The 15,318-nt window shown below is 40.8% G+C and overlaps 1 protein-coding gene across 2 annotated transcripts; it reads right to left on the reverse strand.

Moving 5' to 3' along the window:
• On the reverse strand, nucleotides 1-14,972 carry nup188 (nucleoporin 188). 2 transcript variants are annotated; one of them, XM_051413028.1, is made up of 43 exons: nucleotides 14,863-14,972; nucleotides 13,660-13,714; nucleotides 13,300-13,373; nucleotides 13,132-13,216; nucleotides 12,941-13,021; nucleotides 12,700-12,744; nucleotides 12,511-12,603; nucleotides 12,303-12,422; nucleotides 11,922-12,133; nucleotides 11,573-11,687; nucleotides 11,093-11,293; nucleotides 10,277-10,357; nucleotides 10,089-10,181; nucleotides 9,866-9,985; nucleotides 9,660-9,786; nucleotides 9,360-9,518; nucleotides 9,024-9,150; nucleotides 8,806-8,893; nucleotides 8,624-8,700; nucleotides 8,390-8,504; nucleotides 8,103-8,223; nucleotides 7,936-8,002; nucleotides 7,520-7,645; nucleotides 7,137-7,377; nucleotides 6,817-7,023; nucleotides 6,545-6,714; nucleotides 6,376-6,445; nucleotides 6,218-6,285; nucleotides 5,901-6,096; nucleotides 5,542-5,619; nucleotides 5,332-5,417; nucleotides 5,056-5,201; nucleotides 4,778-4,956; nucleotides 4,069-4,269; nucleotides 3,670-3,762; nucleotides 3,387-3,539; nucleotides 2,768-2,905; nucleotides 2,590-2,664; nucleotides 2,198-2,413; nucleotides 1,916-2,047; nucleotides 1,756-1,829; nucleotides 1,197-1,326; nucleotides 1-820 (listed from the first exon to the last, which is right to left on the reverse strand). In XM_051413028.1, the coding sequence occupies exons 1-43, from the start codon at nucleotides 14,886-14,888 to the stop codon at nucleotides 641-643; spliced, it is 5,241 nt and encodes a 1,746-aa protein (XP_051268988.1). In that variant the 5' UTR covers nucleotides 14,889-14,972; the 3' UTR covers nucleotides 1-640. The 2 variants fall into 2 exon arrangements, with proteins under 2 accessions (XP_051268988.1, XP_051268989.1); XM_051413029.1 differs by having other exon boundaries at nucleotides 9,866-9,982; nucleotides 14,863-14,969.
• Nucleotides 14,973-15,318: the final 346 nt, after the last annotated feature.

Below are 15,318 nucleotides of genomic sequence, written 5' to 3' on the forward strand. Positions count from 1 at the left end.
TGTGGTACAAAAGTCCCTTTATTAGCATATACATTTTTTTTTTTAAAGTACAAATGTTGGCAGCCACTTAAAAATGTGTACATGGATGAGCAGAGATAAGAAAATAGCAAAGTTCAGATCAGAAAAAGTATAGTGCTGCTTTACAGAGTAAGATGTTATACTACATTAAGTCATTATACATGAGAGGATTATATTTGAAAGGTCTAATTTCTTAAGTAGCACTTGAAACGTGTCTGGTCATTAAGTATCGTCAAAGTGACCTATAAAACTAGGTCTTGGAAAGATAAACCACAGTCAGTGACTGATGTTTAGTAGCACCAAGATCTCTTCATAATACATGTTTGTTCGGACAATCCGGCAGCTTCTCATTGGCCTTTTAAAGTAAACACTTTGGTTGTGGTTGGACTAAGTTAACAGCAGTTTTGGCAAAATGAAATGTTCAACTAATTATGGCTCCAATCATTAATTATATTAGAATAAACACACTCACTCCAGGTCACACATTTGTGCTATTTTAACTACTGCAATAACGGTATGTAAAAATGAGGCATAACACCAGAGAGTTGTTTCTGATTGCACTACTGGAGGTACAAAAACAATGTTGGCTTTCAGAATTGAGTCTTCTTCTGGAAATGTACATCTATCGCTGCACAAGTCTGACAAAGGCCTGAACAAGCTGGATGAACGGCTCCTGACCTTCATGGCTCGCCTTGGAGCCTGGCGTGGGTGGTTTGGACTGGGTGGAGGGGAGGATGCCGCTGGCAGGGGATGATGGAGAGCCCCTGCGGAAGTGGCGGGACAGGCTTGAGAGGAGAGTGCTCTGGAAGAAACAAAAAATCTAGTTTAATATTTTATATTTAGTATATCACAAAGCATAAGGCTGAAGTTATTTTTGTCTACAGCTAGTAGACAATAAGATAGAGTCCATTAGTTCCTACTATTGAGATACAAATATATATATAGTTTCAGGTTTAAACATAAATGCTCAGTAAATAGTTCGTGGATAACAATAAAAGGTCTGTGGCAAGGAGGAATAAGCTATAACAGGCATTGGATACACTAGTAATACTTTTTTGGTTTTGATTTGATTTTGGTCTTTTCCTAGGATTTTTTGACAATAAAATTACAGGGTGTTTGCGCCAATTTGCGAAAAATTTCTTAAACAAAGACAGGCTAAGAGAAATGTGATGACTGACCAGTTCAGAGCTGAGCTCCTGTTTGAGCCTCTGTTTGTCTCGAGGTAGGATGGACGGATCTTTGAGACACCGAACAGCCTGAGAGATCAGCACGTAGAAACAGTTCTCCATGGTAAACATCAGCAATGACCTGAAGAAATAAAGAACACATGCGTTCATAAATGAATATTCTGACATTTTGGGGAATGCAGTTTTTCGCTTTAGATTTAGAGTTAGATGAGAAGATTGATACTCTAATGAAGCTACAACCTGCAGATGATTAGCTTAGCTTAGCATAATGACTGCAAGCAGAGGGAAACAGCTAAACTGGCTCTGTCTGAAGGTAAAACCTTTATACAGGTTAAAAATATATGATAAATATAATGTGTGAACTGGTAGGCAGGTTTTCTTACCTTTAGACAGAGCTTTGATTACAGTCTATGCTAAGCTAACTAGTGGTATAAATCTTCTCATCTATCTTGGCAAGAAAGCATTTAAGTGCATTTGCATCAGAACCTCGTGATAAAAGTCCTGTTCAAATAATATTAAAAATAAAGTAGCAGGAGGAAGATTTACTCACTTCAGAGCTTGGATCTCCTCCGATGAGGCCAGTGAAGTTATGCTCAAGGAAACCGGCTCTTTCTTCTTCTCCATCTATGAACAAACGGCACATAGGCAATCAGTGATCTACTGTGAGTCGACTGCAGCTGAGGTTGCTCATGATTGCATGAAACATCTACCTCGCTCAACATGCTCAGGGCCACGTTGATGGTGGCCAGCAAGGTTCCAAATGAAGGCGCCACATCAGGGTCAAACGCCGGGGTTGTGAAGCTGAGCACAAACAGGGTTCGATACTCTGCCAAGTCCATACTCTGCACAGACAAACAGGCAGAGACCCACATCAGCATTTTATTCTCTTATGTCAACGTGTGGCACAGGTTTATATGATGCTAATAATCAGGATAAAGACAAATATTTAAACTAAGTTTGCATGCTTGTTTAAGCAGAATAAGCAGGCTGACCTGGTCCAGGAGTATCTGGCAGCAGTCTGGAGTGAAGTGCTGCAGAGTTGCCAGGGTTTTGCTGAGGATCTTCAGAAGACTGCACTGCACAGCCAGCAGGGCCTTCTGCTCAGCCTCCTCTCTCTCCCCTCCACCCACTGCCTCTTTAGACGGGGTTTGGGGGGCCCGCTGCGTCCTGGAAAGGGGACCAGGGGGCAACGCCTCACCGTTTTTAGCCTGAAAATAAACCAATACACACATAAAACTGTTATTTGGCTGCTTACAATCACAATTTTATGTGCAAGACACACTCGTAAGTCACATGGGTTATAATACAGAATAAAATAGAAATCTAATGATGCTGCGGTGCCTGTCATCAAATCGTGATGGTAGAAAATGTCCCAGTTTCTGACCTGGAGGTAGTGATGAAGCATCTTCTTGCTGTGGAGCAGATACGTGCAGGTCTGGCACAGATAACACAGATTGACCTGCATGGAGAGAGAAAAATACTGAATGACTGAATCCTTGAAGTGTAACTGCACCAGTGCAGCTGTGGCAGCTCTCTACTGAGGAGCTTTCCTTTGGACTTGCCTGAACATCTCGGAGCAGTTTAGGCAGGTGAAACTGCCACTCCTTACAGAAGCTGGAAAGCTGCAGCAGGAAACCGACCGTGTGATCCGCCTCGTCCAAACACGCCAGGCTCTGCACTGTTCGCACTGCATTCAGACACTGAGCAGGAGAGAAAAGGTACACATAAAGATTAGTAAGAATATGGTCAACAAGAAAAACAATAGTGGTGAATGCAGGTGTGTTAAATGTATCTAGTTTTTTTTCCTGCCATTTTATCTTATTACTAGTTTGTATTGCTCAGTGAAAGACACTACAACTGTTCATTTCTGTGGTTATAATGCCAAATGAATGTTAAAAATGTTGATTGATGTAAGGACTTAAAGTGAGAAAAACATCGTCGATTACTTGGTCCACAGAACATTAATAATTTATTTATAATGAATAATTATTTAAAAAATAAATTGCTGGTTCCAACTTCTGTAAATATGGGAATGCGAATCTTTGATTGTAGTAGTGTGCTTTTAAGTGATCCATAACTAAATACCGTTCTGTACTTGGAATATTGGTCGGACAAAACAAGCTGTTTGAGTAATTTTAAGTAATTAATGCAATAAGACAACTTCTGCAATCACAGTCATACTTGTAGAATTCGTTCTTGATGTACTCCGACAAAGTCCAGTGCTTCGTTGATGAAGTTGTAACGCAGAGTCTTGAGCAGACTCTCCATTAAAGACATGCAGAGGCGGTACACCCCCGGCCAGCAGGCGGAGTCCTGGGACTTTCGGGAGAAACTCTGCTCAGAGACACGAATATGTTGAGTTATTATATCATGTTAATGCAGGGCTGTGTCTTTGTCATTAAGCAATGCTATGTGACAGAGAAATATTCCTGTAAATGGATCACTATCATTTAATTTTTATTACCTGTGATGCTCCATTTGAAGACCCCTCATAGACACTCAGAAGAGGGAGGCAGATAGTTTGGATGACTCCTGCTCCAGCAACAGCTGCTGCCCCCTGGAGGACAAATGAACACACCCTCAGCATTTGACATCTTAAATTGATTTAAAGGATTTATCTTAAAACATTACAATTATGAGACTGTTAAATACTATATTTTTCTTTATATTAATCCCATGATCCCTCCATTCTGCCGTAAATTAGAGCACCGAATGCCCAGAAGATTTATTTCTTCAGAAGCAACAAAGGCAACACATTGCTCATTTTGGTCTTTTCACAGCAGTAATTGGCAATAAGAAAAATATAAAATAACAAAAGCCTTAGACTTTACATTTCACAGTAGAGAAGCGTTTTTGTGTCTACCTGAGGAGTGCGGGCCAGTGTGAGCAGCAGGTGAAGTGCAGCCTCAGTGAAGTAGAGGTTGTGTTTTGATCGCAGGCTGAGCTCAACAGCACTGAGCACTGAGGGGAGGACTGGGACCTTCCTCATCACCGAGACCCAGTGCTCGCCATCCTCATCGGTGCGACACAGCTCCTTCGCTAAATGCAGTGCTAGCACACACACCTACAAAAAGAAGTGAGAAACAATCTTAAATCAACTTTATGTTGGATTTACTGTACACAATCTGCCAAAGAGATGTGATAATGTGAAGACAATGTGTCACTAGTGGACCATGGACAGCAGCTAAAGAGCCAGATATTTCCCTCAGGAGTTGGTAGCTAACAAGTTCGCCAAATCATCTTAAAAGGGTAAATTGTGTTCACGACTTGTTTCTGCTGCCCCCAAGTGGCCAAAAAATCCTGACTGTAGGTTTAATATCTAACCAAAATGTATCAGTAAAAGATCAGTGATTTTCCAAAGCCTTTCTGTTCCCTCAACATTGTGCTTCAACATTAAATAACCTAAAGAAACATTTGTCCTCTAGGAAGAGAGAAGTTAAATGCTGAAAATTGAGCTCATTGGCTTGAATATGAAACTGACTCTTGGACTTCCCTGAAAGGAGAGTTGTGTAAAACACCATCTCCAAACAAATAAACAAACTCTTCTGTCCGTCACTCCTGCCTCCGCTCACCCCATCTCTTTGGTCCTTCCGTGGGCCACGGGGAGATTCCGTCTCCATGCTGTCCTCATCCTCCGCTGTTTCTCCCGTTTGGCTCATGTGACGAGTATTGTCGATGAGCGCCAGGGCCTCGTCTTTCACCGTCTCACACACAGACAGCAACAGCTGGGGCAGCTGGGAAATATCTCCACCTAGTTGACAAATTAATTAATCAATATGTAGATTGAACTACAGACCAATGCAAACATTAGATTCAAACACAGACAACAGAAGACACACACGCCTCTCACCGTTGAGTCCCTGAATCTGCAGCACAGAAATGAGTGCAGAGAAGATTTTGGCTTTGGTCCTCTCCATCATCTGCTGGTCAGCTTGCAGGACACTCTCCAGGATCAGGGAGAGGGGAGACAGGATGTCAGGGGCTGTTGCTACCACGCTGGAGACCAGAAAACAGCAGTAACAGAGTTTATTAGAGGTAAAGGAGTTAGGAGATGTCAAGTGTGCACGGTTGAGGATGACATTAACGAAGCCTATCAACTTTCTCTGTCAAATGCATGAATACACACCTTCTCCACTGTTTGAGGAGGATGAGTAGCAGAGTGGCCATCATGGACCCAATACGAAGACATGGCACAGACATGGGTGTAGTCAGCTGAAAAAGACAGAAAGTGGTTAGAGCGTAAAACAGCAATAAAAGGAAGAGAGATACAGAAGTGCAAAACAAGAAATGAGAAAACATAAATTGCAGGAGAATATGGTACATTATGATAACTTACAGCAGCTTTGGTCTCATCCAGGACGTCCATGAAAAGCTTCAGTTTGGTCGAATCGTCTGTTAGCTGCATCACATCGGACTGAAAACAATAACAATAATTAAAATATAAACCATCTTTTTTTTTTTTAGCATTTTTTAACTTCTTTCTCTGGTCTATTTTTCATTTTTGAAATAACTATTGTTGTCACTTTTCATATAAACAGAAAAACAAACAAAAAAAAGGCAAAACTATGAATATCCCCATATTCAACATCTCATACCCCCTCTCTATTCACTAGTCGTAAAAACTGATTCTGATTGATTATACCTTATATCAGAACCTAAAACCTTAAAATCATGATTGTGTTTGCTGTAACATACATGGCTAGTGGAAAGAATCAGCAGCATCCGCCAGGCAGAGATCAACATCTGGGTCTCGGGGAAGTAACAGATGCCTTCTTCCTCCATCTCCGCTACATGGCACACCAGAGACTTGACATACTGGGACCAGTATTCATATCGTCGTGCATTGGAAAACTTCTGAAGCCCATCTTTCAGAGATTGCTCCAAGGAACCACTGCAAGAATACAGACACAATTAACACCGGTTATGTGAGATTTGAGATTATGAGCTGTCGTCTGTAAATGACAGTGATAATTTTGGGAACACATTTATTAAATTAGGGATTCTAAAATTACCTGACAACATAGTAGATCTCCAGGCCGATGATTTTCATGACAAAAGCACAAGTCTCCAGAACGCATGGCTGAGGGTAAAAATACAATTCTTGAGTTGACATACTTGAAATCTAGTTACTCATGTAATCATTACAAGAGTGTAGAAAAGAGCTAAATACCTCTGTGGTATCTGAAGGTGGAGTGAGGGTTCCAAAGAGAGGCGTTGTCAGATTTTCCCAAAACCTTTCTCTGTGTAAAAAAGCAACAATATATTTATTATACTCCATTATTTAAGCTTTCAAAACATCCAGGTTAGAGTAAGAATTGTGTCTGAGATAATGTGCTTACTTTTTACGCAAGACAGAGATGGCGCTATCTCTGCGATCCTGCCAGAGGGCAAGAAGGAAAGCCAGGGCCGCTCGGTGGAGCAACGGAGGACACCAATACTTCCCCTGCTGTTTGGAGTCAATAAGGTCCAACACCACATGAAGACAGCTCCACTCGCCAAGGAGAAACTCCTACAGGTTAAAAAAAAAAGTACACAGATATTTTGAATGCAGATGTAGCAGCACAAAATGTAAAAACAACTACACTACTGCACATTTCCCGGCAGTTCATACCTTTGACCCCTCGCTTCCATCTTTGGTTTCCAGGTTGAGGAAAAGCTCAATGAGTCCAGGCTGGGTTTCCACGGCAACGGTGAGGAACTCAAGGATCATGACCTTGATCCTCATGTCTTCTGTCTTGCTCTGCAGCCGAGTGAGGAACGCATCCCGGATGGCTGCTGCGTCATTACCAAGGCAAGCGTAGACTGACATGGGAGCCACCTACAGACGAAATATAAGCTGAACATCAACACTGGCTGTTGTACAAAACATCAAGTCTAAAACAAACCCATCGCATACAACATATACTGTATGTGGGTATTGGAAGTCCTTACTGTGGCGAGCCTTTTCAGCAACTGGATTGCCAGGCGAGGCAGCGCTGGGTCATGTTTGTGGTAAATATACTTGGCCAAGACAACTATGAGATTGTTGCCATGGCCACCATGTTGCGTCAGGGCCTGCTCCAAAGGAGACACAACATCCGAGGGCGGCTTCAGGCGGATGACATTGTTGGTGACGGAGAAGGCCAGTTTGACTGTCTGGATGAGGATCTGACCTGGACCCTCGGAGCCACAGCTGGACAGTGTCGGAGAGAAAATACAAGAACATATGACTACTGAAATTTCCAAAGATGACAACACAATTAGTCTGTGTTAATAAAATATGGAAGGTTTTGAGCTAATTATATGAAACTAGGTATGAACACTTCTCTGTTCACCTGCTGGGCTGTGCAGCCAGGACCACATCTATGGTGTCCACTCCGACTCCCATGATATTGACGACTGCCTGTCCAGCCTCAGTGTTTGCCAGGCTGTAGATGCACAGAGACTGCAGGGTGGGGGTGCTGCATCAAGGAAGAAAAGAGTAAAAGACAGAATTAATTAATTAATTAGTTAATTATTTAATTAGGGTAGCAATCAAAAATCCTTATAAAATCAGTATAAATCAATGAGAAAACTTAAATAGAAAGTCATACATTATTGTTAACAGTGCAAATAAGAAAATTGTTAACTAAATTAATTAATCATAATTATCATCACTACCAGCCTGTTCGTAGAACTTGAAGGTTCACCTGACTGAATTCACCAAAAAATGTGTAGGCAATAAAAATGGAAACAAAAATATTATCCTTACCTGCCCTGATCCTCTCCCTCTGGGCTCAGATTGAGGATGGCATGGATCAGCTCCAAAATCAGACAACCTGCAGCAACACAGAAAGTGTCAAAATGGAAAGTCTTCCATTTTGCAGTCTGGAAAGAAGAAACATGGCACCACTGTAATGTCAAGACATGTGCCCTTACCTATCCTCTCTCTGACTCCATAGGTGTTGTAACGCCACTTATGATACGTTGGCAGCATCTCCTTTAACACCAGCAGCACACAGGGGATCAGCCCTTTGTTCTGAGTGCTGCCCAGCTGACCCTGAAATTAACCACCAGGAAGAGAAGAGAGACAAGAATTATGTTATGGCAGCAAGACACCACGTTTATAGATTCATTTCATATAAAATGGCACTGTTCAGATACTACAACAGAATGACAGCCAGAAAACAGCTGTGTATATCTAATTTGATGAAAACTGTTATTACCTTGACCAGAGTTGTAATGAGACGAAGGAAGGCGATGGTAACAGCGTACTCCCCCCTGGGCTGCTCAATCTGGACCAGCAGGTTGCCATAGTTGCCTGCCTTCATCCCTTCAGCACTAGACAAAAAGCACAGTTTTGTTCAATACTTTTTCCTACTTCTCCCAAAAAATAAAAGTCTGATATTCTCCAGGCAAATTATCATGAGGCAGTACACACTTTGAGATTTTTACTTTACCTTACACACTGAGCCATGCTCGTCAAAGGGTTGGAGGCAAAGGGGAGGAAACCTGTGTGGTGCAGACTGGACCACACCTGAAGGTAGAAAAATATATGAGGTGTGAGAGGAGGACTCAAGAACAGTGACTTTAAATCATAATTTTACTTCCTGCTCAGACGGGAAGTATCCAGCAAACCCACCTTCCCAGGCATCCTTGCAGCGAGTACGGAGAGGCAGTTCACACAGGAGGCGATCACATCCACTGGAGGGTTGATGACTGACGTTAACCTGACAGACAAAAAACACACCAGACAAAGTCACTCCTGGTTTCTTTCTAGCCAAGACTGTTTCAAATAGGAAGAACAAAATAACAACATACTTAAGGGTTTGATAAGTGCCACTGTAAAGTTAATATTACCTCTGCAGCAACATGTAGATGCGTGACGTGAGAGGCAGCAGACAATCCGACACAGTCCAGTCTGTGCTTATGATCTTATGGACCAGATCCAGGATGGGCTTCACACGTGCACAGTGAGCTAGTACATCTGGCGCAAGAAAAAGCAGAGAAACACAGACATGTTCAATTAATCATGTCTTCAGTAGGAACAAATGGGCTGAGAGCCACAGACCAGCTGGGCTGTTGGTTTTGGTCTTTTCTTGTTGACAATAACAACAATTTTCAGTATTGATAGCCTAACCCTTTAAAGGATTTAACAATCTGCTTGTGAGAATATATGAACAACCAGTTGTGTACCTGCAGTTGAGACCACGTGAAGCAGCATCTCCACCTCACAGGTAAAGAGGGTCCAGGAGCTGTAGGAGTAGTCCCAGCGAACCACGTAGCCCTGCTCGCCTCCAATCACCACCTGGCCCAGCACTCCCTGAGGCATCCACAGGTTGGTCTGCCCTGTGCCTGATGGAGACCAAACATTATAGTGGAAGTACATCACGATGAATCTTAAATCTTCAATATGCAAACATTCAGACATTCTGACATTTCTGGCCACACTAAATAGAATGACATTTTGTATCTGTATTAAAACCAAACACTAACTGAGAGGGTAGAGGAGTTTTGGTGTTTGTCTCCTCCATAGTGTTTCATCATCCTTGGAGATGATATCATTGGGCTTGTGTTTGTAAACTTGCGTGTAGAAGGACATCTTATCCAAAAAGTTGTACACCTGTCACATTACAAAAATAGAAACCATTTAGATAAAGCAAAGTTGAGTGTGTATATGTCTGTGTATGTGTGAAACCTACCTTTTTAACGGTCAACTTGTTTGACAAAAGAGCAGTTAGAAGCTGTAAAAGTGGTCCTATCTTATGAGGGAACATCCCAACTGCACTGTCCAGGATCATTCCCAATCCCATGTTTGGCTTCTGGGTTAAAAAGTTTGACAAACAGAATAGATTATTGACCGCTGAAATTTGCTTTTATCCAGCTTTATCTCTATAGAACCTTCTTGTCTTCATTTTTCCTCACCATTTCCCAAAATACTTCAGCCAGACTGGGAGCCGAGAGAACTTCACAAGCAGCATCGATCAGGTGGGAGCCCTGTGTCACCACGCCGTCAGTCTGTCACATGGTAAGGAAAGTTATCAGCACAGGTTAAAAATATGGATGCGAGTAAGGAAGGTTAACATATACACACGTAAAATCTGGGTGTATACCTGTAGGCTTTCCTCTTCAAAAGAAGTGACCACAAATGAGAGCAGACCGTAGATACACATCTTTGCTGTGCTTGCTGTGCACTGGAGAGAAAGAATTTAATGCAGTATAAGAATACACTGTATCTGTATCTGAGAATATACAGTGGTATCTACTGGTATGTGTATGTTTGTGTTGTGAGGGTTTGTTAGTGAAACTTGTAATTTTCAGTGGTCAATTTTAGCAAAGCTGTTGACTTTTAAAATGCAATGTATACATTTTTTCAGTGGATTGTCTTCACTTCAACATCAGGCTTCAGTGCAGATCCAAACCACAGCTTGAGGGTCATAATTATAAAACAAGAAGTCTGATTTAGCTCAGATTCTAAAGCCATAGTGATCCACAGTGCAGCATGTTTCCCTACTGCCAAGTGGTTGTCATACTAGACATCTCATTAGAGACTGATTTAGGTCTGATGCCCCATATGATTAAATTTAATGACCTGGTAGAGAAAACCAGAAGCATTCTGAGCGCTGAGGATACAACCCTTGGCTCTATAGCCATGATTCAATCATAGGTTAAGACCTTGTAAAAGGATTTCCTTAACTTGATGTATTTCTACAGAGAAGTGTACAGCAACAGGATCTCATTTAAGCAGGTTTGGGTAATGGGAGCAGCAGAGAGAGTATCTAAAACTGAGAAATGGTTTAGGTAGCTGCAACAAGACAGTAAGTAAAAGAGACTGTTTTCCTTTAACTAAAAGTTATAAATAGTTTTCCACCTTAAGAACTTTTAGGTTTGACCTGACCAAATCAGTGTGTGTATGTGTGTTGTCTTACATTATTTCCCGAGACCCCGAGGCCTTTCAGCATGGTTGAAATATACTTGAACACCCCAAGCTGCAGGGCAGTGTTGCCTATCCTCCTGATCACGGGGCTGGACTCGTCTGGTCGCAGTGTGTGTCTCAGCAGGACCCAGGCCAATAGCACCGGCCCGTGATGAGGGATGTCACCAAATGTCAGCAGCAGCTGATCCATCTCCTGGAGGAGAAAAAGTCATTTGAATGAATTAATGTTAGATATCATCATCGGAAAAATTAAGTAATCCAGTAGATCCACTATTCCTCTTGAAATACAGAATTAATGTTTTTCCAGAAAAAACCTGAATCATTGTTTTACTCAACTTTGTAGTTCTGCATAACTTTGAGCCTAATTTAGTCAGTTCTTTAGTTTTTTTTTAAGCCTGCACATTCACTGTTTCACTCATCTAGAGTTGCCTCACAGCATATTTAATTGTGCTGAAATTAACTCTGGTCAAACCTTGATGACGTCAGGAGAACTGGAGAACTGATGCTGCTCTGTACAGTCCTCCAGGGCACACTTGTGCAGAAAATCTATGTCCATTCCTTCAACCAGGATGAGCGAGCTCAAATATCTGCAGCCCAGAGAAACATAACAGACATTAAAGATGATGCAGGGAGAAATAAATTATATTTTCTTCCTACTTTTTACAGGGAATTAATTATTAAACAATGAATTCGATATATTGGCTGATAAATGCTTATTGCGGTAATCAAAGTCCAATACCACAAACAGACAGACTTCCTGGAGGACAGCTCACTTTAAACATGAATAACACATACACTCAAATATAACAAGGCGCTCTTACCCAATGCGCTCAACCAGCGCGTCCATGCTCCGGTCTACTAGGTGTCTGTTGGTCTGCCGCAAACCAAAGCCTTCTTCTTTGAACATTTTGGTGAAGCTCAGCAGGTCCGACGGGCTCATCTCAAAGTAGGCGTAATATAGAAAGATGATCTCCAGCAGCAGAGACTGTTCTCTCAGACACTGCAGGAACCATAGTGACACCTGCCTCTCAGTCTAAAAAAAAAAAAATAGATAAAAGTTATTTTACATCCTTTGATGGACAAGCATCACTATCAGTTATGACCGAGTCAAAAAAAAGTCTTAAAAAAGTGATTAACATGGGATATTTACATTAGATCTAGGTTGCAATACACTGTATTAACCAAATGAACCAAATGATCACCATGAGGTTTCCGTGAGTTTCCCATGTTGGTGCTTCTGCTTTGAAGAGCTTTTCAAACTGCGACTGGTAGTTGCTCACTAGGTCTTTTTCCAGTTTATTTACACAGTTACAGTACTCAGCCTGGGCAAAAGCAAACACAAGCAGAGTTATTTTTACAGTAGTGACAACAAATAAACTTTTTCTGATGTGAAATCCAACTGCTTCTCACTCTATATGGATGTCGCTCATCCTGGAAGTATGTCAGCAAGAGCAGGACACATCTGAGTAGACACATGCGCTCATCGTAGTAATAGTCAGCGATCTGTAAATAAACACACATATGCAGATATACGGATTGGATGCTGAATCAAGCGTAACTATACAGCAGGTGTAAATGGTTTGAGGTATCTGTACTGACCTTCAGAAGCAGTGCTTGGCTTTGTCGCTCATCCTTGAGAACAACCTGTTCAGAAGCCACAGTCAGCCACAATCTCAATATCTTTCATAATCACATCTTTTACATATGTGATAAATGTATCAGTATTGTTATTTTTCAGTAAAAACTACATATGGCAGGTACTTTTTGTATGCTGTACAAGTGCACCAAGATACCAGACACAAATTTCAACAATTAAAAAAATCAAAGTGGGAAGAGACACCTTTAACGAGTCGCGGGTTCCTCTGTAGTCCTCCTGTAGGTAGCATTGTAAAAGCTGTACACTCTGCTGCTCATCAAGACCCTGTGACATTATTAAAGCATTAAATCATCATCAAATCATTTCAAAATGCACCCCCAGATGAAGATAGCAAATTATATATTTTACGGAAAACTGAAACTTCTGACTCTTACCAATAGTTTACTGATCCTCAGACCAAAGTCCTTCAATGGTTGTGCGACCTCTTTGTTTTCCTTCACTTTCCCAGCAGAGGATGAGCTAGAACAAGTGATGCTGACAATTACCCTTCTGTTTGTTATGTATAATAGTGTATTTGATGTGAGGATTGTACTGTGACATACCTGGGTGGCTTGTAGTAACTTAGTCCTTGATGCAGTCTGTCCCAATGTCTGTCAAGTTCGGCCTCTATCTGAGCCTGTTCCCATCAAACATTCCACAATAAGATGAGGGAAAATCACTTGCGTCATATTCTGTACTATCTAAATAAAAATATATTTTCTTCATACATATTATATAGTAATTGACTAATATTAACAATTCTTTGATTTTGGCACATCCAAACACAAACACTTAAACGTGTGAGAGTCAAAGTACTAATGGGACAATTTGACCTTAAACTCTCATTCAAACTACATACTGCTGTGGTAGCTGCACACACTCTGCACACTGCATATAATAGTACATATGGAAAGAAGACATACCGGCTCTCGCAGTGCAGATCTTCCTAGCAGTATGGTCCATAATTCTCGACAGCTCCTGAGAGAATAATATATTATATTTTAGCAAAGTGATAACTGACATTAAAGCACATTACACAGGAAAGCAGCTTTGCACAATAGTACAATTTGATCTACCTGGAACATTAAGATGGTAAACATTTGTCAAATGTCTTTTTTTATTACCATTTACACCGTGGTGCTTTTCATTCAATATCTCTAGAAAAGTCTTTTGATCTGTCAGGTATTTGACAGGTACTGAATAAACAGAATAAAAATGTATGCATGCATGCATGCATGTATGTATGTCTAGTGATTGTATATCTATATATAAGCCGTTCCTCAACTTTAAGAAAATCTTAAATATGTATAAATTACATGTAACGTGATAAAGTTTGACTCCTAAGGCAGTTCCATGTAGCAGCTGGGAAACAGTTATCAGCTGATATTGACAGTGCAAAGGTTTCAAATTAATGGGAAAAATTAGACAGAACAATATAAAACATAAATACATAGATACATAGGTTGATAAGGCTGACTGTGGTTGACTTGCTACACTACAATACTGTTGCATTTCCATTAAATGTTTTACTTAATATGAAAATCGTCAGTTCATATTAACTGACGGTAAAAATCTAGATAATTTAATTTATTAACAAGTCGAAGGTTAAAGTAGTTTCTGTGAAGGCTCTTGGGACCATTTTCAAACTTTAAACACATGAAGGGAAATATTTTCCATTCAAATAATCTAAGTTAAGTCAACGAGTCATTGTCCTCCCGGTGCCAAAACCCCCCTAACATCAGCCTCTTACTCCTTTATCACCACTAACCACAGTCGGTTATTGGAGCCAAGTGAGAGGAGTAATAACCACAAACACAAGCGCCGGGTCGTCGTCAAGTTAAATCATCAGCGTTGCAGTTTAAGAGTCAACATGCTGTTGTTGACATGCGGCTGACACACCGCGCTGCTGTAAAGCCATTCAAATGTTCAACTGCTAGCACATGCTAAGCTAAGTTAGCGTGGTGCTAACCGCTCAAAAGACACACTGTCAAATATAAATGGTACCGCTGACACGACTTAACAAACAGCCAGGTTGCGCAGAAATGTCTGGTCACTGGCAAACGCTGCAAAAACTACTTAGAAACAACAATGTAGACGTTAACTAAAGTTGGTTGCTATCTGCCTACCTGACGCTCATCTCGGATTCCGCCATCTTCGTTCCTGCCTTGTGATTGGTTGTTGTGCTGCCTTGTCATTACCGTCATAGGCAGTTTCTTCTTCGTCGGCGCCGACGCCTTCTTTTCCGTGAACCAACTGCCATCTTCTGGAGTCATAATAATAATAATAATAATAATAATAATAATCGCCGTCGAATTACAAATAATTTATTAACTTACGCTCTTTCATTACCATATTTTAAGCAAAAATGAAAGCATCAACTTCTGCCTTTATTTTCTGACTTTCCCGGTAATCCAGTATTTATTCTTGATTCGTGTCTTTTACTGAACTTCCTGTAATGCAAATAATTTATTTTTAAAAAAAACTTAAAATACAAAATATGCGGTTTCTTAACAACACGATACCATAACAATATATTTAATATTACAAATAAAATAAAATAAAATAAAAAACACGCCTCTTAT

The sequence above is a fragment of the Dicentrarchus labrax genome, unplaced genomic scaffold (genome assembly GCF_905237075.1).
Source record: "Dicentrarchus labrax unplaced genomic scaffold, dlabrax2021, whole genome shotgun sequence".
In the NCBI taxonomy this organism is placed as follows: Eukaryota; Metazoa; Chordata; class Actinopteri; family Moronidae; genus Dicentrarchus; species Dicentrarchus labrax.